At 39.9% G+C, this 26,599-nt stretch overlaps 1 protein-coding gene across 1 annotated transcript in view; it reads right to left on the reverse strand.

Annotated features, from left to right (window-relative positions):
* The window catches only part of OMA1 (OMA1 zinc metallopeptidase), a 388,294-nt gene that overhangs the window by 339,125 nt on the left and 22,570 nt on the right, over nucleotides 1–26,599 (reverse strand). Inside the window, exons 3-5 of the mRNA XM_053693625.1 lie at nucleotides 24,004–24,232; nucleotides 7,485–7,658; nucleotides 2,623–2,730 (exon numbers count right to left, since the gene is read on the reverse strand). Of these exons, the coding sequence (XP_053549600.1) occupies nucleotides 2,623–2,730; nucleotides 7,485–7,658; nucleotides 24,004–24,232 (511 nt within the window). The remainder of the gene's footprint in view (nucleotides 1–2,622; nucleotides 2,731–7,484; nucleotides 7,659–24,003; nucleotides 24,233–26,599) is intronic.

Consider the following 26,599-nt stretch of genomic DNA (forward strand, 5'->3'; position numbering starts at 1 on the left):
CAGCGTTAGGAGCCTCTAACGCTGGTTTTCACGGCTACCGCCAAACTCCAAATCTAGGCCTATGTTATTACATTTTATCCTTTTTCTGCAGCACATTACAAATCAGTTCTCCTGTTTTAATAGCTTGAAGGTGCCAGATACTGAAGCTCCGCCTCTTTGTACCGGGTGTTGCCATCTTGGAGCTCAGGTACTCTCAGCCTGTGACAGAAGCAGTGCACACTCACAGATCAGTAATACTGCTGTATAATGTGCTTCAGCTTATACAAGGCAGGAGATGTGCATATATTTTGTGTAACTGTAAAACTGTGTAAAAAATGTAAAGCTCACATGGTGTATTCTGCATATTAGCCTAATGCACATTATAAAAAAAGGAAATATTACTGATATGTGAGTGTGCACAGCTTCTGCAATAATATAGTGAGTAGTAACCATTCCAGGGTAAAATGAATAATACAACACAATAAATTCATAATGCTAAAATGTTTATTATTATTAAATATTAATTTGTAAACCGCCACCCAATTCTATAGCTTTAGGTATATGAGTATTGTTTCATAGTGATACTGATTAAAGGTAAAAAAAATAAAACTAAATAAAAAAGAAGGTCCTTGTCCAGAATACAATTTAAAAGAAACATTCTTCAATTTTGCACATTTAACCTTTTAACACCGTTGCAGTGTTCTATTCCATCCTAACCACGCCGGGCTTTAGCGCCATTAGGATGGAATAGAATATCCAAGCCGTTTGGCTGTCCTGAAGCCAATGGTGGTTTCTGCATGGGATCACAGTCTGGAGGGCGTGCCTAGCTTTAAAGGGTTGCCCCCCCCTGACCCGATCCCATAATTGAAATCTCGCAATCACGTGCACGATCGCAGGATTTCAATTTGTCTACATCGGAACTGTCATATATCTATGCCTTTAAGAAGAACACCTTCCTTTACCACCATCTGCTATTTAAGGATGTCATATCCTCCTAATAAATGCTTAGTTTATCCGGTAGCTGTTCCCTTTAGCTCTCACTGCCCTTATTCATTCTCTTATTTAGAAAGAGTATGAACCCTCACCTACCTTTTAATAAAGGTTTAACTACTTTAGTCTTTCACTCCTTGCAACATGGAACCTCTGCAATAATAACTATTCCTATGGATTGTAAACTTGTAGCACTGGATTTCCAATTTACTCTGTTCTTCGCTACTATCCGACATCAGGCAGCCTCGCTCTGGAGTGAATCATTTCACACTGCTGCAGCTCCTCACTCTGCTTCGCAAGACGCTACACAGATCCACACACAAGTATTCACTTGATGAAAAAAGATGTATTGTATCTGATAAACTCATAACTAATATGCACTTACCTTACTACATGAGGAACAACATATGATATAGCTTGTATTATTTGACCTACGTTATTCAACAGAACTGGTACATCTATGAACTGTTAAATTAACAAACACTACGAACTGCATCCTATGATAATCCTTGTAAATATATGAACTGTTTCAGATGATTTATCTTGTAAATATGAACTACCATTTATTATGAATGTATCTATTATATGAACAGCAATCAAGTCAGTGTTTCTAAAATCATTCTTACAGAATATTTCTGCAGATCATTTATATAACTCATACAAATAATTATTGGAAGGCTTGTGAGAATTCTTGGATTAAAGTTAAAGTATTTAAAGTGTCAGTAAACCTCAAAAATAATGTGATATAATTCTGCACATAGTGCAGATAACATTATATTAGCGCAAACTTTATAAAACATAATATTCCCTTTGAATTTTTTAAAACAACGGCTGTTTTTCAGACCCGCTCTCTGTGCTCTTCTGAGCGGGTCTGTTTTTTTCAAACAGCGCATCGGGCCAGCTGTATAGTCAGAGCCCGGCCCGACCGCGCCATAACACTAAGTGCAGCTCGCTCCTGCTCTGTCTGAAAGCAGGAGCGAGCTGCACTGTGTATAATGGCGCGGTCGGGCAGGGCTGTGACTATACAGCTGGCCCGATGCGCTGTTTGAAAAAAACAGACCCGCTCAGAAGAGCACAGAGAGCGGGTCTGAAAAACAGCCGTTGTTTTAAAAAATTCAAAGGGAATATTATGTTTTATAAAGTTTGCGCTAATATAATGTTATCTGCACTATGTGCAGAATTATATCACATTATTTTTGAGGTTTACTGACACTTTAATAACTATTGCTATCCTGCAATATGCTGTCATACTAACTAATCCCTATTCAGGTGAAGGTCATTCTCTTACATAAAACTAAATTGCTTTTCCCTATTCCAGTTCACTCACTTACCATAGTGAACTGATTGAGGTTGAAAAGCTACAAACTAACTAAACTAACAATTGTTGTTAAAGCATTACAGGAACGTTGCTCCGATGTAGACAAGTTAACCCTGTCACTAAAGGGTTTATATAAAAAAAAAAAAAAAAACATTTCTGCAGCTGTTAGCAAGTCCTCACTGATGCACCCTTGTTTTCTTTAGTCTGAAGGTCTTGTGCGACTGTCATACCATGAATCCATCACAGGCTTAGACATTAAAGACCACAAACCCTTTCTTGAAGTCCAAGGTTTAAAAGAAAAAAAAAAAAACTGTTGCGAGGTAAACAGTACTTACTGTGTGTTCGAGAACAGCATGTGCCAATTCATGACTCAATATAAAGTAGATCTGGTGATTGTCTGCCACAGCGTTAAGCATTCCCGTGAAAATAAAAATTTGTCCGTTCTAGAAAACAAAAAATAATTGTATCAGGGGAAAGCAACACCATGAAATACACACATTAGCATGAGCGCATTGTGAGTGTAAATGGTACTGTGTTGATGTACTGACAATATACATTTGAATAGAACTGTTAGCTGGATGTGAAAATGCTCCACAGCTAAGTGGATTAAAGTGATGGTAAACATTAGCTAATCAAATGCCATATATGTAATCTTTGCAATTAAAAAAGTATATGTGTAGCTTTTTTCTTTTAATCTATATGTGAAAAGGGTTAAATATGTGCCTATAGTAATGATTCTATTACAAAGTTATGCCAGCCCACTGGGGTGAACTCTTTTTTTATGACAATTCCAATGAACATCCAATCAGAGTCTGTGTCATATGACACTCTTGAAGTCCAGCCCCCCTTGAAAGAGTGATTTATCAAAAGTCGAGCATACGTTTTCGGCATTTATCATTTCACAAGCATTTCTGGTGAAATGCTTGTGCAATGCCGCCCCCTGCACATTTGCCAATCGGCCACTAGCAGGGGGTGTCAATCATCCTGATTGTATCCAATCGGGATGATTGCTGTCCGCCACCTCAGAGGTGGGGATAAGTTAAGGAGCAGTGGTTTTACGACCACTGCTTCTTAACTTAAGTTTCAGGCGGACCTGAAATTTCGGGGGTAGATTGCAGCATCTGCTGCTTGATAAATCTACCCCCAAGTCTCATTCCTGAAACACCTGCTCATCTCATTATGCATTTCACAAGAGGAATTCATAAGCTTCTTTGCAGCACCCAAATCAACATATCGCCTCCCTTCTGACAACAGCCTGTCCCACTAACATAACTTCATGCATTTGCTTCCATCATTCCCACTCAATACATAGCAAATATTTTGGTCAAATCAGTTATCAATATTAATTATTGACAGTACAATGCCTTTCTAATTGGTAACAGATTCTCCAGCCAATCCTAAAAGCCTCCGCCGGACTTACCCACCTCACCTACAGCTCTCTACCAATTCCTAGATTGGCTTCCATTAGCGTTCAGAAACAAAACAGAATTTATGTTTACCTGATAAATTACTTTCTCCAACGGTGTGTCCGGTCCACGGCGTCATCCTTACTTGTGGGATATTCTCTTCCCCAACAGGAAATGGCAAAGAGCCCAGCAAAGCTGGTCACATGATCCCTCCCAGGCTCCGCCTACCCCAGTCATTCGACCGACGTTAAGGAGGAATATTTGCATAGGAGAAACCATATGATACCGTGGTGACTGTAGTTAAAGAAAATAAATTATCAGACCTGATTAAAAAACCAGGGCGGGCCGTGGACCGGACACACCGTTGGAGAAAGTAATTTATCAGGTAAACATAAATTCTGTTTTCTCCAACATAGGTGTGTCCGGTCCACGGCGTCATCCTTACTTGTGGGAACCAATACCAAAGCTTTAGGACACGGATGATGGGAGGGAGCAAATCAGGTCACCTAGATGGAAGGCACCACGGCTTGCAAAACCTTTCTCCCAAAAATAGCCTCAGAAGAAGCAAAAGTATCAAACTTGTAAAATTTGGTAAAAGTGTGCAGTGAAGACCAAGTCGCTGCCCTACATATCTGATCAACAGAAGCCTCGTTCTTGAAGGCCCATGTGGAAGCCACAGCCCTAGTGGAATGAGCTGTGATTCTTTCGGGAGGCTGCCGTCCGGCAGTCTCGTAAGCCAATCTGATGATGCTTTTAATCCAAAAAGAGAGAGAGGTAGAAGTTGCTTTTTGACCTCTCCTTTTACCGGAATAAACAACAAACAAGGAAGATGTTTGTCTAAAATCCTTTGTAGCATCTAAATAGAATTTTAGAGCGCGAACAACATCCAAATTGTGCAACAAACGTTCCTTCTTCGAAACTGGTTTCGGACACAGAGAAGGTACGATAATCTCCTGGTTAATGTTTTTGTTAGAAACAACTTTTGGAAGAAAACCAGGTTTAGTACGTAAAACCACCTTATCTGCATGGAACACCAGATAAGGAGGAGAACACTGCAGAGCAGATAATTCTGAAACTCTTCTAGCAGAAGAAATTGCAACCAAAAACAAAACTTTCCAAGATAATAACTTAATATCAACGGAATGTAAGGGTTCAAACGGAACCCCCTGAAGAACTGAAAGAACTAAGTTGAGACTCCAAGGAGGAGTCAAAGGTTTGTAAACAGGCTTGATTCTAACCAGAGCCTGAACAAAGGCTTGAACATCTGGCACAGCTGCCAGCTTTTTGTGACCAAATTTGGAAGCTTTAACCCTTAAAATAACGGAACCGGAGCCGTTTTTAACTTTAACCCCTTTACAGTCCCTGGTATCTGCTTTGCTGAGACCCAACCAAGCCCAAAGGGGAATACGATACCAAATGACGCCTTCAGAAAATCTTTTCTATGTATCAGAGCTCCTCACACATGCGACTGCATGTCATGCCTCTCAAAAACAAGTGCGCAACACCGGCGCGAAAAATGAGGCTCTGCCTATGATTTGGGAAAGCCCCTAAGAATAAGGTGTCTAAAACAGTGCCTGCCGATATAATCTTATCAAAATACCCAGATTAAATGATTCCTCAAGGCTAAATATGTGTTAATAATGAATCGATTTAGCCCAGAAAAAGTCTACAGTCTTAATAAGCCCTTGTGAAGCCCTTATTTACTATCTTAATAAACATGGCTTACCGGATCCCATAGGGAAAATGACAGCTTCCAGCATTACATCGTCTTGTTAGAATGTGTCATACCTCAAGCAGCAAGAGACTGCTCACTGTTCCCCCAACTGAAGTTAATTCCTCTCAACAGTCCTGTGTGGAACAGCCATGGATTTTAGTAACGGTTGCTAAAATCATTTTCCTCATACAAACAGAAATCTTCATCTCTTTTCTGTTTCTGAGTAAATAGTACATACCAGCACTATTTTAAAATAACAAACTCTTGATTGAATAATAAAAACTACAGTTAAACACTAAAAAACTCTAAGCCATCTCCGTGGAGATGTTGCCTGTACAACGGCAAAGAGAATGACTGGGGTAGGCGGAGCCTGGGAGGGATCATGTGACCAGCTTTGCTGGGCTCTTTGCCATTTCCTGTTGGGGAAGAGAATATCCCACAAGTAAGGATGACGCCGTGGACCGGACACACCTATGTTGGAGAAATTCAGATTTCTTATCTTCATAACACTGCACACTGCTGATATCTTGCATAATCATCTGTACTGATGCCGTACCCTTATTTTAACAAAAATAAACATGCATAGTTTTTTTGCGGGGGGAAAAATATATTTTAGTATTGTTCTAAGGCAATGGAAGTGGATCATTAGCAATAATACATCACATGTATTTTTAAGGCTTTTAGTTAGATAGGTAAGTGGTCTATTGATTTGTATCTGTCATCCAAATGTAAAAATAAAGCAGAATCTAGATAGATGCAATAGCCGGCGGAATTCAGCCTTTTTTATTCACTCTCATGTTCCATTATTACTTCCTGATTAATAACGGTATGTTTACAGAACTGTAATTATTTAAATGGACGCGTAGAGCACGTAAATTTGTTAGACTTTTCATTTCACTTGTTACTAAATTTACTTTTTTCTCGTAATCTATCCTTTTTCAAAAATCATACCTAGGTAGGCACAGAAGCAACAATGCACTACTGTCAGCTTGCTGGTGATTGGTGGTCACACATACGCCTCTTTTCATTGGCTCACCAGATGTGTTCCGCTAACTCCCATTGCTGCTCTGGAGCTGACTTTGTGTTTAACCCCTATGGAGGGGTCAACCGCCTAATTATATGCAAGCAATAGAGCAATAATACAATGCTTTAAAGGGATATGAAATCCATTTTTCTTTCATGATTCAGATAGAGCATGCAGTTTTAGACACCTTTCTAATTTACTTTTATTATTTATTTGTTCTCTTGGTATTTTTTGTTAAAAAGCAGGAACATAAGCTTAGGAGCCAGCCCATTTTTGAAGCACTATATGGCAGCATTTTATCTACTTTCAAGAGCACTGGATGGCAGCATTATTTCCTGCCATGTAGTGCTCTATATGCCTACCTGGGTATCTTTTCCACACAGAATATCACTGGACCAAAACAAATTTGATAATAAGTAAATTGGAAACTTTTTTAAAATTGCATGCTCTGTCTGAATCACAAAATAAAATGTTTGGGTTTAATATCCCTTTAACCCATCAGATCTTTTTCTTTTTGCCCTTTTATGTCCCTTTAACTGCTATCAGAGAGCGGTCACACTATCTCGCCCTTAACTCGATTGCTCTTCTGTTTACAAACATTGATGTATTTGAGATGCACTAAAGAATGACATGCGGTAGCCATGTAGCTAAAGCTGTCTTTTATCCGCTTGCTGAAAATAAAACGGAGCAATGCCAGAGCATAATTGCACACTCAGCCCTCTCTGCAGCTTAGTCTATTTAAAGAATTAAGATTGTATCAGGATTCCCTCCTCTTTCCAATAGCTGCAGTTCCTGATCCTCAACAGAAGTTCCTAATGGATTCTATCTGTGAAAAGTCACTTTTAAGCTAGATGGCTATTTTCTAAAGAAAAAAATGAAAAAATAATTTCTATGCAACCAAATCTTTACATGTTCTGCTTAAATTTATTAGTAGTTTCTACTGGAATTGAAAGTCTTTACTGTACACAGTATTCAGATGATGGGATATGCAATCTGTCAAATGGTTACATTTTTAACCTTGTACATAATAAATTGACTTTTTATCACACTTACCGGAAGCACAAAAGCATTAATGTCCGATTTGTCCACAACATGTACGACCCACTCAATCTCAGATACTTGTGGCAGGTCACGGTTGCTTGAGATAAGATGGTTTACAATTCTCTGGACAAGCTGATAACGTGGATCTTCCTCTGGAAGTATTATTTCCTTATATTCTTCCATCAGCTGGGAAAGAAGGAGAAAAAAAATTGTGCCATTGGGAAAAAAAGACACTCAGCACATTTTTTTTGCTGCTTTTTATTAGCCTATTGTATGTTAGTTTATAGTACATTTTTGAAATGGGACAACACATATGGATATTTCATACAACAAACATCAAGCCACTTTATCTTTTAAATTAGCGGGTTGTAGAAAATATTTGCTGTGTATGGAAAATGAAATGGATGCTGCTGTGCATTATATCATTCTGGTATAGAAATAAATAATTGCTTTTATTCGGACGGATAATTTGCAATGCTCTACAACACCCGTTTTTTATTACAGAGAGTAGATTTTAATGGGTCTCTAGAAACACGGTATGGTTACGTTCTTAACCTGTAATTCCTTGCAGTCCAAATATAAAATATAGCCCTCTAAAATGTTAAACCTTCTAGTACATCAGCTGCTATATCACCTCATATTACTGCCTACATTTAAAAATAAAAAAAAGCATAAATGTCCTCTAGGTATTAATAGGGAAAGAGTGTATTGTACTTATAAGGCGAGATTACATATACGGCGCAGGTTTCAGCGCAAGCGCTGAAACCCGCACCGCCCGTAATTTCACCTTGCACATTGGGGTATCACAAATACGGCGCCGGCAGTTCATAAAGTGTCGTAAGTCGGATAAAAACGCGATCTCCAGAAATGACCCTAAATACAAATTTCTGGAGTCACCAGTGACTTACGGACCTTTAGAAACTGCCGGCACCTAAGAAAATAAAAAAAAATGTCAAATCTCCCGTAAAAGTCTAACCCGCCTCCCAAAAATAAACCCGACACATAAAACCCCTATATCCGCCATCAAACCCACATCGGAACTAATATTAAAAATATTAAACCCTAAACCGACAACCCTCCACGACGCAATATGCCTAATTAAACTATTAACCCCTAATCTGTAATTCACCCACATCGCAATCTACCTAATAAAAGTATTAATCCCTAAAACCGCCAACCCAAACTACCTATTAAAACTATTAACCCCTAATCCACCATTAACCCACAACGCAATAAACCTAATAAAACTATTAACCCCAATCTGCCATTAGTTTAGTATTAGATTAGGGGGGGTATTTTCATAGGGAGTAGGTATATTTTTTTTATTTTTGATAATTTTGTTTATTATTTTATGTAAAGTTAGACTTTTTTATTTTCTGTAATTTTAGCTTAATTTAAACTTAGTTTTTTATTTTTCAGTAATGTTAGTTTTTTTATTTTAATTGTAATTTAGTATTAATTTATGTAATGGGGTTAATTTAGGGGGTGTTAGGTTAGGGGGCTTAGTGATTAGTTATTTGCGTTGTGGGGTTTGGCGGATTAGGAGTTTATAGTTTTATTAGGTTTATTGCGGATTAGGGGTTAATAGCGGATTAGGGGTTAATAGTTTTAATAGGAAGTTTGCAATGTTGGGGTTGGTGGATTTAGGGGATAATAATTTAATTAGGCATATTGCGTTGTAGGGGGTTGTCGGTTTAGGGGTTAATACTTTTATTATTAGTTCTGATGTGGGTTAATGGCTGATTAGGGGTTAATATACTTTATTAGTTATTGCGGTGGGGGATTGCAGTTGGCAGGTAGATAGATATTGCGCATGTGTTAGATGTTAGTTAATATTTTCAGGCAGTTACGGTGCTCACATACTTAGCGCAAGTCTTGCCTGCCTATGTGTGGCGAGGTGAAAATGGAGTAAAATGTCTCCATTTTCTCCGCGTAAGTGCGCTGAATATGTGATACCGATTTGCGAAGCGGTTCTATGTTAGCTTATAGGAGTAAATATAGTGGCCAACAGGTGAAATATACGTGCCGCATTTATATGCGGCGCTGTATATGTGATACCAAAAACGCGTAATAACTGGCGGCGCTGGCTTTTGCGGGCGATGCCGCATATGTAATCTTGCCCATAATGTTAGTTCCACCTAAAAGAGGATATTTCTAATTTAAAAGGGACAAAGTAAAAATTAAAAGGACACTCAAGTCAAAATTAAACTTTCAGGATTTAGATTTTTAACAACTTTCCAATTTATTTTTATCATCAAATTTGCTTTGTTCTCTTGGTATTCTTTATTGAAAGCTAAACATAGGTAGGCTGATAGACTGATTTCTAAGCAGTTGAAGGCCACCTCTTATCTCATTTCGACAGTTTTTCGCAGTTAGACAGTGCTAGTTTATGTGAGTCATATAGGTAACATTGTGCTCATGTAATTATTTATGAGTCAGCACTGATTGGCCAAAATGCTGGTCTGTCAAAATAACTGAGATAAGGGGGCAGTCTGCAGAGGATTATATACAAGGTTTTTTTTCAAATTTCAAATTTACCTGTTCCCAAAGCACTTAATTAACATTTTATTTTTTATATTTAGAGCATTGATATCATTTTACACATAAAGCAAATGTATTAACTTAAGTTACAAAAAAGTCAGTTTAAACTATATAAAATAAACGAGCTATTTAAAAAAAAATAAAAAAAAATGCGACAGTTCCTCCAGTCACATTGTGTAACACAGCACCATCTATTGGTAGAGAGTTCATGGACACTGTAACAAAGCACCATCTATTGGTAGAGAGTTCATGGACACTGTAACAAAGCACCATCTATTGGTAGAGAGTTCATGGACACTGTAACACAGCACCATCTATTGGTAGAGAGTTCATGGACACTGTAACACAGCACCATCTATTGGTAGAGAGTTCATGGACACTGTAACAAAGCACCATCTATTGGTAGAGAGTTCATGGACACTGTAACACAGCACCATCTATTGGTAGAGAGTTCATGGACACTGTAACACAGCACCATCTATTGGTAGAGAGTTCATGGACACTGTAACACAGCACCATCTATTAGTAGAAGGTTCATCACCAAAATGTGTACTGGGAAAAAGACTAATTTGCATATATTTTACTTAGGGTGACAATGCAAATGTAAGGTTGAGTTTTATTGTTTATGCCTGCCCTGAATCCCCCTTCCTTTTGTTAGAATTATATTTTATTATTATGATGTTGTCTATATGTTTTATCTATGTTTATGTTTTATCTGGAGGGTGTCACAATAAGTTAAAGGGACAGTCAACACCAGAATTGTTGTTGTTTTAAAAGATAGATAATCCCTATATTACCCATTCACCAGTTTTGCATAACTAACACACGGCTAGATTACGAGTTTTGCGTTATGAGTGAAAAGGATTGTTATGGCTCTTTTTCACTACCGCTGCTATTACGAGTCTTGTAGGTACAGCTGTATCGCACACCTTTTTGGCAGTCACGTAACTACCGCACTTTTTAAAAAGTGATTTTTCAATGGGACTTCCATAGCGCCGGTATTACGAGTTTGCCTGGGAAGCCAAAAAGTGAGCGGTACACCCTATAACTACAAGATCCGTACCATAAACTGAAAGTCAGTAGTTTTGGGTTTTACGTTACAAAGCTGTACCATAAAACTCATAACTAAAGTGTTACAAAGTACACTAACACCCATAAACTACCTATTAACCCCTAAACTAAACGCATCGCAAACAATAAAATAAATGTATTAACCCCTAATCTGCCGCTCCGGACATCGCCACCACTATAATAAACATATTAACCCCTAAACCGCCGCACTCCCACATCGCAAACACTAGTTAAATATTATAAACTCCCAATCTGCTGCCCCCAATGTCGTTGCCACCTAACTATACTTATTAACCCCTAATCTGCTGCCCCCAATGTCGCCGCCACTATAGTAAAGTTATTGCCCCTAAACCTCTGGCCTCCCACATCACTAACACTAAATAAATATATTAACCCCTAAACATAACCTTAAGTCTAAACCTAACCCCCCCTAACTTTAATATAATTAAAATAAATCTAAATAAAACCTACTATTATTACCTAAATAATTCCTATTTAAGACTAAATACTTACCTGTAAAATAAATCCTAAGCTAGTTACAATATAACTAATAGTTACATTGTAGCTATGTTAGGTTTAATTTTTATTTTACAGGTAAATTTGTATTTATTTTAACTAGGTAGAATAGTTATTAAGTAGTTATTAACTATTTACTAGCCTGTGAAATAAAACCTAACCTGCCTTACAGTAAAACCTAACATTACACTAAAATTAAATAAATTAACAAAAACAAAATTTATGCTTACCTGATAAATTTCTTTCTTTTGCAATGTACCAAATCCACGGATTCATCCTAACTTGTGGGATATTGTCCTTCCTGACAGGAAGTAGCAAAGAGAGCACCACAGCAGAGCTGTCTATATAGCTCCCCCCTTAACTCCACCCCCCCCCCCCCCAGTCATTCGACCGAAGGCCAAGGAAGAAAAGGAGAAACTATAAGGTGCAGAGGTGACTGAAGTTTACATAAAAAAAATACTATCTGTCTTGAATAGACAGGGCGGGCCATGGACTCGGTACATCGCAAAAGAAAGAAATTTATCAGGTAAGCATAAATTTTGTTTTCTTTTGCATGATGTACCGAGTCCACGGATTTATCCTAACTTGTGGGATACCAATACCAAAGCTTTAGGACACGGATGAAGGGAGGGACAAGACAGGAACCGAAACGGAAGGCACCACTGCTTGCAAAACCTTTCTCCCAAAAATAGCCTCAGAAGAAGCAAAAGTATCAAATTTGTAAAATTTTGAAAAGGTATGAAGCGACGACCAAGTCGCAGCCTTACAAATCTGTTCAACAGAAGCATCATTTTTAAAAGCCCAAGTGGAAGCTACCGCTCTAGTAGAATGAGCTGTAATCCTTTCAGGAGGCTGCTGTCCAGCAGTCTCATAAGCCAAACGGATGATGCTTTTCAGCCAAAAGAAAAGAGAAGTCGCCGTAGCCTTTTGACCCCTACGCTTTCCAGAATAGACAACAAAGAAAATGTTTGACGAAAATCTTTGGTTGCCTGCAAATAAAATTTCAAAGCACGAACCACGTCCAAGTTGTGCAACAGACGTTCCTTCTTACAAGAAGGATTAGGACACAGAGAAGGAACAACAATTTCTTGATTGATATTCCTGTTAGTAACAACCTTAGGTAGGAACCCAGGCTTAGTACACAAAACCACCTTATCAGCATGGAACACAAGATAAAAAGAGTCACATTGTAATGCAGATAGTTCCGAAACTCTTCGAGCTGAAGAGATAGCAACTGGGAACAAAACTTTCCAAGATAAAAGCTTAATATCTATGGAATGCATGGGTTCAAACGGAACCCCCTGAAGAACTCTAAGAACTAAATTTAGACTCCATGGCGGAGCAATAGGTTTAAACACAGGCTTAATTCTAACTAAAGCCTGACAAAAAGCCAGACCGTCTGGAACATCTGCCAGACGCTTGTGCAACAAAATAGACAGAGCAGATATCTGTCCCTTTAGGGAACTAGCTGATAATCCTTTCTCCAATCCCTCTTGGAGAAAAGACAAAATCCTAGGAATCCTGATTTTACTCCAGGAGAAGCCTTTGGATTCGCACCAAAAAAGATATTTACGCCATATCTTATGTTAAATTTTCCTGGTAACAGGCTTTCGAGCCTGAATCAAGGTATTTATGACTGACTCAGAGAAACCCCGCTTTGATAGAATCAAGCGTTCAATCTACAAGCAGTCAGTTGCAGAGAAATTAGATTTGGATGCTTGAATGGACCTTGAATCAGAAGGTCCTGACTCAATGGCAGAGACCATGGTGGAAGGGATGACATTTCCACCAGGTCTGCATACCAAGTCCTGCGTGGCCACTCAGGCGCTATCAAAATCATTGATGCTCTCTCCTGTTTGATTCTGGCAATCAGACGTGGAAGGAGAGGGAAAGGTGGAAACACATAAGCCAGGTTGAACGACCAGGGTACTGCTAGAGCATCTATCAGTACAGCCTGAGGATCCCTTGACCTAGAGCCGTAACGAGGAAGTTTGGCATTCTGACGAGACGCCATCAGATCAAACGCTGGTGTGCCCCATAGCCGAACCAGCTGAGCATACACCTCCGGATGGAGTTCCCACTCCCCTGGATGAAAAGTCTGACGACTTAGAAAATCTGCCTCCCAGTTCTCTACACCTGGGATATAGATCGCTGACAGATGGCAAGAGTGAGCCTCTGCCCATTGGATTATCCATGAGACCTCTATCATCGTTAAGGAACTCTTTGTTCCGTCCTGATGATTGATATAAGCCACAGTCGTGATGTTGTCCGACTGAAACCTGATGAATCTGGCCGAAGCCAGCTGAGGCCATGCCTGGAGAGCATTGAATATCGCTCTTAATTCCAGAATAATTATCGGTAGGAGAGCCTCCTCCCGAGTCCACAAACCCTGAGCTTTCAGGGAATTCCAGACTGCACCCCAGCCCAGAAGACTGGCGTCTGTCGTCACTATAACCCATTCTGGCCTGCGGAAACACATTCCCTGGGACAGATGATCCTGTAACAACCAGAGTCTCTGGTCTCTTGATCCAGATTTATCTGAGGAGATAAATCCACATAATCCCCATTCCACTGATTGAGCATGCATAGTTGCAGTGGTCTGAGATGCAAGCGAGCAAAAGGAACTATGTCCATTGCCGCTACCATTAGTTCGATTACCTCCATACACTGAGCCACTGACGGCCGAGGAATGGAATGAAGAGCTCGGCAGGTGGACAAAATCTTTGATTTCCTGACCTCCGTCAGAAATATTTTCATGTCCACCGAGTCTATCAGAGTCCCTAGAAATGAAACTCTTGTGAGGGGGGAAAGAGAACTCTTTTTTACGTTCACTTTCCATCCATGAGACCTTAGAAAGGCCAACACTAAGTCCGTGTAAGACTTGGCTAGTTGGAAGGACGAAGCTTGAATTAGAATGTCGTCTAGATAAGGCACCACTGCTATGCCCCGTGGCCTTAGAACCGCCAGAAGGGACCCTAGCACCTTTGTGAAGATTCACGGCACCATGGCCAACCCGAAAGGAAGAGCCACAAACTGATAATGCTTGTCCAGAAAGGCGAACCTGAGGAACTGGTGATGATCTTTGTGAATAGGAATGTGCAGATACGCATCCTTTAAGTCCACGGTGGTCATATATTGACCCTCCTGGATCAATGGTAAGATAGTCCAAATGGTCTCCCTCTTGAAAGATGGAACTCTTAGGAATTGGTTTAGGATCTTGAGATCCAGAATTGGTCTGAAGGTTCCCTCCTTTTTGGGAACTATAAACAGATTGGAGTAGAACCCCTGCCCCTGTTCTGCTTTTGGAACTGGGCAGATCACTCCCATAGTAAAAAGGTCTTCTACACAGCGTAAGAACGCCTCTCTTTTTGTCGGGTTTACAGACAATTGAGAGAGATGGAAACTCCCCCTTGGAGGGGAATCCTTGAAATCTAGAAGGTATCCCTGGGTTACAATTTCTACTGCCCAGGAATCCTGAACGTCTCTTGCCCAGGCCTGAGCAAAGAGAGAGAGTCTGCCCCCTACTAGATCTGATCCCGGATCGGGGGCTGCCCCTTCATGCTGACTTAGTAGCAGCAGCAGTCTTTTTGGCCTGTTTACCCTTGTTCCAAGCCTGATTAGGTCTCCAGGTTGGCTTGGATTGAGCAAAGTTCCCCTCTTGCTTTGCAGCAGGGGAAGAGGTAGAGGGACCACTCTTGAAGTTTCGAAAGGAACGAAAATTATTTGCTTGGTCCTTGTCTTATTTGACTTATCCTGAGGGAGGGTATGACCCTTACCTCCAGTAATGTCTGAAATGATCTCTTTCAATGCAGGCCCGAATAGGGTCTTACCTTTGAAAGGGATCAACAAAAGCTTAGATTTAGATGACACATCAGCTGACCAGGACTTAAGCCATAACGCTCTACGCACTAAAATGGCAAAACCTGAATTCTTAGCCGCTAATTTAGCAAGATGAAAAGCGGCGTCTGTAATAAAAGAATTATCCAACTTAAGAGCCTTAATTCTGTCCAAAATATCATCTAGTGGGGTCTCCATCTGAAGAGCCTCTTCTACAGCCTCAAACCAAAAGGCAGCTGCAGTGGTTACAGGAACAATGCATGCTATAGGTTGAAGAAGAAAACCTTGATGAACAAAAATTTTCTTTAGGAGACCCTCTAATTTTTTATCTATAGAATCAATGAAAGCACAACTGTCTTCAATAGGTATAGTTGTACGCTTAGCCAGGGTAGAAATAGCTCACTCTACCTTAGGGACCGTCTGCCATGAGTCCTTTACGGTGTCAGAAATGGGAAACATTTTCTTAAAAACAGGAGGGGGAGAGAACGGAATACCTGGTTTATCCCACTCCTTAGTAACAATGTTCGAAATCCTCTTAGGGACCGGAAACACATCAGTGTAAACAGGAACCTCTAAATATTTGTCAATTTTACACAATTTCTCTGGAGCTACAATAGGGTCACAATCATCCAGAGTAGCTAAAACCTCCCTGAGCAATAAGCGGAGGTACTCTAGCTTAAATTTAAATGCCATCATATCTGAATCTGTATGAGAGAACATCTTTCCTGAATCAGAAATCTCTCCCTCAGACAGCAAATCCCTCATCCCTACTTCAGAACATTGTGAGGGAATATCGGATACGGCTACTAAAGCGTAAGAAGGCTCAGCATTTGTTCTTAACCCAGAGCTACTGCACTTCCCTTGCAACCCAGGCAGCTTAGATAAAACCTCTGTGAGGGTAGTATTCATAACTGAAGCCATATCTTGCAAGGTGAAAGAATTAGACGCACTAGAAGTACTTGGTGTCGCTTGTGCAGGCGTTACTGGTTGTGACACTTGGGGAGAACTAGATGGCAAAACCTGATTTCCTTCTGTCTGAGAATCATCTAATGCCAAACTTTTATAAGTCAAAATATGCTGTTTGCAATTTATAGACATATCAGTACAAGTGGGACACATTCTAAGAGGGGGTTCCACAATGGCTTCTAAACAAATTGAGCAATGAGTTTCCTCAGTGTCAAACATGTTTAACAGACTAGTAATAAAGCAAGCAAGCTTTGAAAACACTTTATTTAATGAAAAAAACACAATTTGCAAAAACGGTACTGTGCCTTTAAGAGAAAAAAAGGCATACACAAACTGCAAAACAGGTTAAAATTGCTTCAATTTTTCTGACATTTTAACAGTGTACCCACTAAGCTTTAGAAGGATTGCGCCACAAGTAAAAAAGCAATAGACCCCCAAATGAAAAAAACGGATTGATAATTGTCTAAAACCGGTTAAAACCCCCTAAAGAACCTTGCCACAGCTCTGCTGTGGCCCTACCCGCCTTTGGGAAGCGATAATATGGGGTTTAAAGGTTCAATTAGTCCCTCAGAAGACTCTCAGGACCTCAGGAGAAGTTGCTTGCTGCTTGTAAATGCAGGCCCCACCCACCTCACTCGATGCTGCTGGGGCCTACACAAAACTAACAAACCCTGCCTGAAAGCCATGTGGGTTATAAACAACCCCAAAGAACCCTCAAGCAAATGTTACTCCCAGACACAAAAACGTTTGTCCCAAATTCACATAACAAACTGAGTGCCCACAAAAAATTAACCCTTTATGCAAGCTAGTAAAAACCTCTGATAACACTAGGATTACTGCTTACCCTTCCCCTAATGGGGACACTGTCAGCCTTTCTGAGTTAACACAGTCTCTGCAGAAAATATGACTGAACATACCTCATTGCTGTATAGCAAGAAACCGTTCCTCACACTGAAGTTTTCCTGTACTCCTCAGCTTCTGTGGGAACAGCAGTGGACCTAAGTTACAAATGCTAAGATCATCATCCTCCAGGCAGAAATCTTCATCTATGTCCTGCCTGAGAGTAAATAGTACATCACCGGTACCATTTAAAAATAACAAACACTTGATTGAAGATAAAATAAAACTTACAGTTTAACACCTCTTCTCTTTACTCTTTCTGCTTAGAGCCAGCAAAGAGAATGACTGGGGGGTGGAGTTAAGGGGGGAGCTATATAGACAGCTCTGCTGTGGTGCTCTCTTTGCTACTTCCTGTCAGGAAGGACAATATCCCACAAGTTAGGATGAATCCGTGGACTCGGTACATCATGCAAAAGAAATACATTTATCTAAATTACAGAAAATAATAAACACTAAATTACACAAAATAAGAAAGAAATTATCAAATATTTAAACTAATTACACCTAATCTAATAGCCCTATTAAAATAAAAAAGCTCCCCCAAAATAAAAAAAGCCCTATCCTACAATAAACTACTAATGGCCCTTAAAAGAAATCAGCTCTTTTACCTGTAATAAAAAAATACAAACAACCCCCAACAGTAAAACCCACCACCCACACAACCAACCCCCCAAAAAAAAAAAACTACCTAAAAAAACTAAGCTCCCCATTACCCTGAAAAGGGCATTTGGATGGGCATTGCCCTTAAAAGGGCATTTAGCTATTTTACATTGCCCAAAGTCCCTAATCTAAAAATAAAACCCACCCAATAAACCCTTAAAAAAACTTAACACTAACCCCCGAAGATCCCCTTACAGTTTTTGAAGACCGGACATCCATCCTCAACAAAGCCGGGAGAAGCCGTCGTTAGCACCTGAGGGTGAAACTTAGCAACGGCTCCATGCCGTCGTTAGCACTCAAAGGGTTAAGGGTACATTATTGTACCAAAGCACTGAGGTCCAATTTGCCTTTGAAAGGTATAATCTGCATTGGTACAATTATGTACCCATGTTAAAGGGTACAACGGGTGTACCTTTGAGGGTACTGCCCCAGTGACAAGCTGTTGTACCCCTAAAGAAATAATTTTTGCAATTTTTTTCTGACAGTGAGTTAGTCAATCAGGAGCTACAGTTGCACAAGCCTCCAATCAGAGGTCACTCTTTTCACCATTGCAGTACCTGAGCGTGACTTTAGAGATGTTTGACCCCTTTGCAGGGGTTAATGACAAAGAAGCTAGTATCAATAACAAAAAATGGCATGCTCGGGGGGCTGAGCCAGCCACCGTCAAGTATGGCTGTAAAAAACTGATGCTCCGTATTTGCAAGTTCTTCCTGCTCACCTAGCAAAACGACCATGCAGTGTAGATACTGTGAAAACAGAAGATCTCACCCTAAAGCAACATAGAGAACATATGGGATCCCTCTAATATAGGTTCCCTGCAGAACATTGGATACAACAAAGTGCCGCGGGTGAATGGAGGAGGAGGCCTGAGGCAGTGAACAGCGCGTCAAGTGCAAACGGAGCAACATCAGACAGACGGGTCGTTTGCCGGAGCAGGTAAGCATAAGTGACAAACCTAAAACTTACCGCAGAACCCTCCGCATCTTAATAACGCTAGTCACCTCGGAGGTTTAGATGCTCTGCATCCCCTCCGGTAACGGCAACCACGCAGTCCCTCAGAGCTTGTTTGAGCACGAACACCAATCAGATCACTCTGTATCCAGCATAAAACTGACCGATCACTTAACCGTTCTGGCTGTACAGGAACTGAGGGGCTTACAAGACAGGGCTTCTCCTGACTCCATAGCCACATATCTGCCCATATTCGACGCAGTAGCACTGAGTTGCAGCCCAAAGTTATGAGATTCAAGATGGCGACAGGTGTAAAGAGGCAATATACACACCGGAATAATTAGCACATAATTGCTACTTACAAACACCTCTTATTGTGATTTATAACCATATCCATCATGCTATAAACGGCACACTGTGAAAACTATTAACAGAGAAGAAGTGTGGAAACTGCAGTTCACTACAGCGTTAAAGACATATCCTGCAGCTAGATTATACAGGCATAAGCTACATGACAAGACACTGTTACTGATCTTAACATTATCCATGATATTCTCTGGCTAAACAAGATCAACGCTACACGTGTTACACAGGCCACTATAACCTGTTGAAAGAGACTTAATAACAGACCTTCACAGAAGCAATAGGAGTGTCCCACGTGAGAGGGAAGCATATAGTAGTATCTATCAGTACTAAACAGGAATCCTCGCAACTTCAGCTGGGATTGTTGAAAGTGCACTAAACTGTACCCAGTCACAGAGGCAACCAGATATTTTGCACAGTAAAATATGTGTCAAAACTCTCAGATCATAATGACTCCTACAACTCCTACAAGCTCCCTGTTACATTTCTAGTGACAGTCACCTGTGCATTCCAGCTATAATGGCCTCTAAAAAACCTTCCAAGCACGACAAAGCTGGGTGCTAGATGCTGCAGAAAGCTCCTTATCTCTCACGCAAGAGCCTGTTAATACACACCCAGACACAGAATCTTCAGATGCAGGATGCTCCACCAAGGAACCTCTTACAAGAGCTGACACAGAAAACCTTCAGACAAAAGCAGACTTTGCCTCCCTTATTACACAAGTTGGAAAAATGATTACAGACGGCCTTAAAGAAGTCAAGAAAGTCTGGTTCCTTTCTATTCACGCTGCATTATAGAGGAGCAGTAGTATAGTAGACTGTTGTCTGGTTCCTCTCTATTCATACTGCATTAGAGAGGAGCAGTAGTATGTAGGCTGTTGTCTGGTTCCTCTCTATTCATACTGCATTAGAGAGGAGCAGTAGTATAGTAGGCTGTTGTCTGGTTCCTCTCTATTCATGCTGCATTAGAGAGGAGCAGTAGTATAGTAGACAGTTGTCTGGTTCCTCTCTATTCATGCTGCATTAGAGAGGAGCAGTAGTATAGTAGACAGTTGTCTGGTTCCTCTCTATTCATACTGCATTAGAGAGCAGTAGTATAGTAGACTGTTGTCTGGTTCCTCTCTATTCATGCTGCATTAGAGAGGAGCAGTAGTATAGTAGACAGTTGTCTGGTTCCTCTCTATTCATGCTGCATTAGAGAGGAGCAGTAGTATAGTAGACTGTTGTCTGGTTCCTCTCTATACATGCAGCATTAGAGAGGAGCAGTAGTATAGTAGACTGTTGTCTGGTTCCTCTCTATTCATGCTGCATTAGAGAGGAGCAGTAGTATAGTAGACTGTTGTCTGGCTCCTCTCCATTCACGCTGCATTAGAGAGGAGCAGTAGTATAGTAGACTGTTGTCTGGTTCCTCTCTATTCATGCTGTATTAGAGAGGAGTAGTAGTATTGTAGACTGTTGTCTGGTTCCTCGCTATTCACGCTGCATTAGAGAGGAGCAGTAGTATAGTAGACTGTTGTCTGGTTCCTCTCTATTCATGCTGTATTAGAGAGGAGTAGTAGTATTGTAGACTGTTGTCTGGTTCCTCGCTATTTGTGCTGCATTAGAGAGGAGCAGTAATATTGTAGACTGTTGTCTGGTTCCTCTCTATTCATGCTGCATTAGAGAGGAGCAGTAGTATGTAGGCTGTTGTCTGGTTCCTCTCTATTCGTGCTGCATTAGAGAGAAGCAGTAGTATAGTAGACTGTTGTCTGGTTCCTCTCTATTCATGCTGCATTAGAGAAGAGCAGTAGTATGTAGACTGTTATCTGGTTCCTCGCTATTCACGCTGCATTAGAGAGGAGCAGTAGTATAGTAAACTGTTGTCTGGTTCCTTCCTATTCACGCTGCATTAGAGAGGAGCAGAAGTATAGTAAACTGTTGTCTGGCTCCTCTCCATTCACGCTGCATTATAGAGGAGCAGTAGTATAGAAGGCTGTTGTCTGGTTCCTCTCTATTCATGCTGCATTAGAGAGGAGCAGTAGTATAGTAGGCTGTTGTCTGGTTCCTCTCTATTCATGCTGCATTAGAGAGGAGCAGTAGTATAGTAGGTTGTTGTCTGGTTCCTCTCTATTCGTGCTGCATTATAGAGGAGCAGTAGTATAGTAGACAGTTGTCTGGTTCCTCTCTATTCATGCTGCATTAGAGAGGAGCAGTAGTATAATAGACTGTTGTCTGGCTCCTCTCCATTCACGCTGCATTAGAGAGGAGCAGTAGTATAGTAGACAGTTGTCTGGTTCCTCTCTATTCATGCTGCATTAGAGAGGAGCAGAAGTATAGTAAACTGTTGTCTGGCTCCTCTCCATTCACGCTGCATTATAGAGGAGCAGTAGTATAGAAGGCTGTTGTCTGGTTCCTCTCTATTCGTGCTGCATTAGAGAGGAGCAGTAGTATAGTAGGCTGTTGTCTGGTTCCTCTCTATTCATGCTGCATTAGAGAGGAGCAGTAGTATAGTAGACAGTTGTCTGGTTCCTCTCTATTCATGCTACATTAGAGAGGAGCAGTAGTATAATAGACTGTTGTCTGGCTCCTCTCCATTCACGCTGCATTATAGAGGAGCAGTAGTATAGTAGGCTGTTGTCTGGTTCCTCTCTATTCATGCTGCATTAGAGAGGAGTTGTAGTATTGTAGACTGTTGTCTGGTTCCTCGCTATTCATGCTGCATTAGAGAGGAGCAGTAGTATGTAGACTGTTGTCTGGTTCCTCTCTATTCATGCTGCATTAGAGAGGAGCAGTAGTATAGTAGAATGTTGTCTGGTTCCTCTCTATTCATGCTGCATTAGAGAGGAGCAGTAGTATATAAACTGCTGTCTGGTTCCTCTCTATTCATGCTGCATTAGAGAGGAGAAGTAGTATATAGACTGCTGTCTGGTTCCTCTCTATTCATGCTGCATTAGAGAGGAGCAGTAGTATATATGTTGTCTGGTTCCTCTCTATTCATACTACATTAGAGAGGAGCAGTAGTATAGTAGGCTGTTGTCTGGTTCCTCTCTATTCGTGCTGCATAGAGAGGAGCAGTAGTATAATAGGCTGTTGTCTGGTTCCTCTCTATTCATACTGCATTAGAGAGGAGCAGTAGTATGTAGGCTGTTGTCTGGTTCCTCTCTATTCATGCTGCATTAGAGAGGAGCAGTAGTATGTAGACTGTTGTCTGGTTCCTCTCTATTCATGCTGCATTAGAGAGGAGCAGTAGTATATAAACTGCTGTCTGGTTCCTCTCTATTCATGCTGCATCAGAGAGGAGCAGTAGTATAGTAGGCTGTTGTCTGGTTCCTCTCTATTCATACTGCATTAGAGAGGAGCAGTAGTATAGTAGGCTGTTGTCTGGTTCCTCTCTATTCATACTGCATTAGAGAGGAGCAGTAGTATAGTAGGCTGTTGTCTGGTTCCTCTCTATTCATACTGCATTAGAGAGGAGCAGTAGTATGTAGGCTGTTGTCTGGTTCCTCTCTATTCATGCTGCATTAGAGAGGAGCAGTAGTATATAGACTGTTGTCTGGTTCCTCTCTATTCATGCTGCATTAGAGAGGAGCAGTAGTATAGTAGGCTGTTGTCTGGTTCCTCTCTATTCATGCTGCATTAGAGAGGAACAGTAGTATGTAGACAGTTGTCTGGTTCCTCTCTATTCATGCTGCATTAGAGAGGAGCAGTAATATTGTAGACTGTTTGGTTCCTCTCTATTCATGCTGCATTAGAGAGGAACAGTAGTATGTAGAAAGTTGTCTGGTTCCTCTCTATTCATGCTGCATTAGAGAGGAGCAGTAATATTGTAGACTGTTTGGTTCCTCTCTATTCATGCTGCATTAGAGAGGAACAGTAGTATGTAGACAGTTGTCTGGTTCCTCTCTATTCATGCTGCATTAGAGAGGAGCAGTAGTATAGTAGGCAGTTGTCTGGTTCCTCTCTATTCATGCTGCATTAGAGAGGAACAGTAGTATGTAGACAGTTGTCTGTTTCCTCTCTATTCATGCTGCATTAGAGAGGAGCAGTAATATTGTAGACTGTTTGGTTCCTTTCTATTCATGCTGCATTAGAGAGGAACAGTAGTATGTATACAGTTGTCTGGTTCCTCTCTATTCATGCTACATTAGAGAGGAGCAGTAGTATAGTAGGCTGTTGTCTGGTTCCTCTCTATTCATGCTGCATTAGAGAGGAACAGTAGTATGTAGACAGTTGTCTGGTTCCTCTCTATTCATGCTGCATTAGAGAGGAGCAGTAATATTGTAGACTGTTTGGTTCCTCTCTATTCATGCTGCATTAGAGAGGAACAGTAGTATGTAGACAGTTGTCTGGTTCCTCTCTATTCATGCTGCATTAGAGAGGAGCAGTAATATTATAGACTGTTTGGTTCCTCTCTATTCATGCTGCATTAGAGAGGAACAGTAGTATGTAGACAGTTGTCTGGTTCCTCTCTATTCATGCTACATTAGAGAGGAGCAGTAGTATAGTAGGCTGTTGTCTGGTTCCTCTCTATTCATGCTGCATTAGAGAGGAGCAGTAGTATAGTAGGCTGTTGTCTGGTTCCTCTCTATTCATGCTGCATTAGAGAGGAGCAGTAATATTGTAGACTGTTTGGTTCCGCTCTATTCATGCTGATTTAGAGAGGAGCCAGTCTTCTAAATTTGAAATTATCATCCCCTGTTCTAAAGTGTACTGCAAAAAAAAACGTTATATTTTGTTAATGTACTCACATTTTCATACTCAAATTTGTTGAGAAAGTCATAATGTTCTTTTCTAAAAACCAGAAGTCTGTTGCGACCAGTAATAGGACTCTCCTCCAGATGAGTAAAATAAAACAGAATGAATATAATTCCCAGAGCTCCAACACTCAGAGAAATCTTCCACTTATTCCTTTTTAAACTTTCTTTGAACAATTCACGTTTGTTGGTAGGAAGAGTCTTCCACCATTTTCTTATGCTCCTGCAAAACAAAAATAAAACAGTTACTGGGAGAGCTGTTATGATGAATGTGTAATCAATTCAGTATAGAAAACGATATTGTTTTATTAAGGGGCAGGACAAAAGCAGTATTTAAACATGTTATAAAACTTGAGGTTAACATTACATGGGAGCAATTTGTAATAGACCACCTCTCATCGAGTTACTAAATATTACTGTGGTCACAAAAAGATTACAAGACATATATACATGTGCACATTTATTTTATACATTTACTTGCTCTGCAGATTTCTTGACAACGGTTCAGTGTTTTTGATTATTTATTTTAAAGGGACGTAAAAGCCCCCAAATTTGTTTCATGATTCAGATAGAACATACAATTTTAATAAACTTTCAAATGTACTTCTATTGTCAAATGTTCTTCCTTTTCTAGTTATCCTTTGTTGAAAAGCAGCTAGGTAAGTTCAGGAGTGTGCACGTGTCTGCAGCATTTTATAGAAGCATTTTTGTAATATACATGTATTGTCTAAATAGCTTCTAACAAAAGCCATGGTTTTTAGTTATTTCAAGGGACAGTCTACTCCAGAATTGTTATTGTTTAAGAAGATAGATAATCCCTTTATTGCCCATTCCCCAGTTTTGTGAAACCAACACAGTTATACAAATATATGCTTTGCAACTTGCTATCAGAGCGCCAACACAAATGCGGCAGGGTCTATGACAGATAGGTTAAAAATAAAATTTATTAAACAATTTTAAAACGAATTTATAAAACTTCATATGAATAACAATGTGTGTGGATGAATGCTTCTAATAGGTTCTGGTTAGAGAACTAACGATTAAAAATAGGCAAATTAGAGCTTCAATACATTCAGTTAAAAATAAGACCTATAAGGTAATCAACGATAATCTCTATCGATGTTTAAAATCCTAATGCTCCCTCATGGATCCATGTTAACAGTCTTTTATAGTCTAGTTATTTATAAGGTGCAAATGTTCTCTTTCAACAATTATCTTACTTTGCTTGTATTGTATCACTTGCTGAATAAAGGGTATTTTAGCCCTTGATTTCTGGTGAGTACAAACCACTATGTGTTATACCTTTAAGAATATACCTAGATCTCAGTGTTTAGCTGGGATTGGTTTTTCACGGCGTTTTCACGCCAATAGTTTCCCGTGTATAATATTTTGCCCAAATACTTGGACAAGCAATTTTTAATCTGCAGACCAAATCCTGAGTTCTTTGCACAATATAACAACTATGACCGGTCATACACTAATGGTTTTTACAAGTAATTGTGACACATCTCCTTACAATTGTTACAGTGTTATAAAGTGTAATACATTTTCCTCGTTAATCCTTGCCCCATACAACAACTTTGTGAGGTTTAGGCAATGCTGATCAATGCAAAATTTCGCTCAATACAAAATTTCGATCAAAACAAAATTTCGGGACCAGTGTCCTCGTATTAATGTGATAATGTGTGCATATAATTAGCAAAAATTGAAAAAATAAAAAATGAAAAATGATAATAAAAACGAAAAACTAAATAAATCAACAATTCGCTCCAAAAGATGCTTGCTGTGACAAATATGTGCTTATACGTGTGAGTCACACAATCTTCAATACGTGAACTTACAAAATATATTCAATCCGTGAACAAACAAATTATATTCTAAACTTTTAGTTTATATATTATTTCCCTTTCCGTGTTTCTATACTTTAATAAAATAAACCATGTGTTGGAAAACCTTCCTTCTGCTAGTGTCTACAGTTTTTCTTCTATGGTTAAAATGGTGACAATTACATAAAACTGTGCCGTTATAGATGGTGCTATAAATCCTTTAAAAACTTTTCTTTTAAAACCTGATCCAAAGTTTGATTGTCTCTAATCCTCAGTTTAGGGTAAAGTCCCAGATGTATGTGCACGGTCCCAGGGCCGATGAAATGTCTAATGTTCCTATTCTTTTTATGTGAGTGCCGATCCTTCGGTATGTTTACAATTGTATGCTGTTCGCTCCCTGTTCTTATAGATGATTCTAAGCAAAACGGTCCCTCTGTAACAACAGAATAAACAATAGTGCAGAATGCCTGATGTAATTTTAAAGATTAGAAGTGCTCTTACCAGCCAACGCGTTTTGGTCGTTACTCGACCTTTTTCAAGACTGGTTTGTATCTCTAAGTGAGGTGTCTTTATACCCGTTTTGATATGACCCCTTTACCGGTACCGGAAGTAAATGGTCTAACTCTCCGGTTATATCACTTTTTTATCTTATTGGCTTTTTTTCTCTTTGTTTCCTCACTAGTAATGTTCTCAGGTTTTTAGTATGTCTAAAGGTGTTCTTCAATTTGTTTGCTTAATCTTTGTATCCTATGTGTTAGATTTTG

The sequence above is a fragment of the Bombina bombina genome, chromosome 10 (assembly GCF_027579735.1).
Source record: "Bombina bombina isolate aBomBom1 chromosome 10, aBomBom1.pri, whole genome shotgun sequence".
Taxonomy (NCBI): Eukaryota; Metazoa; Chordata; class Amphibia; order Anura; family Bombinatoridae; genus Bombina; species Bombina bombina.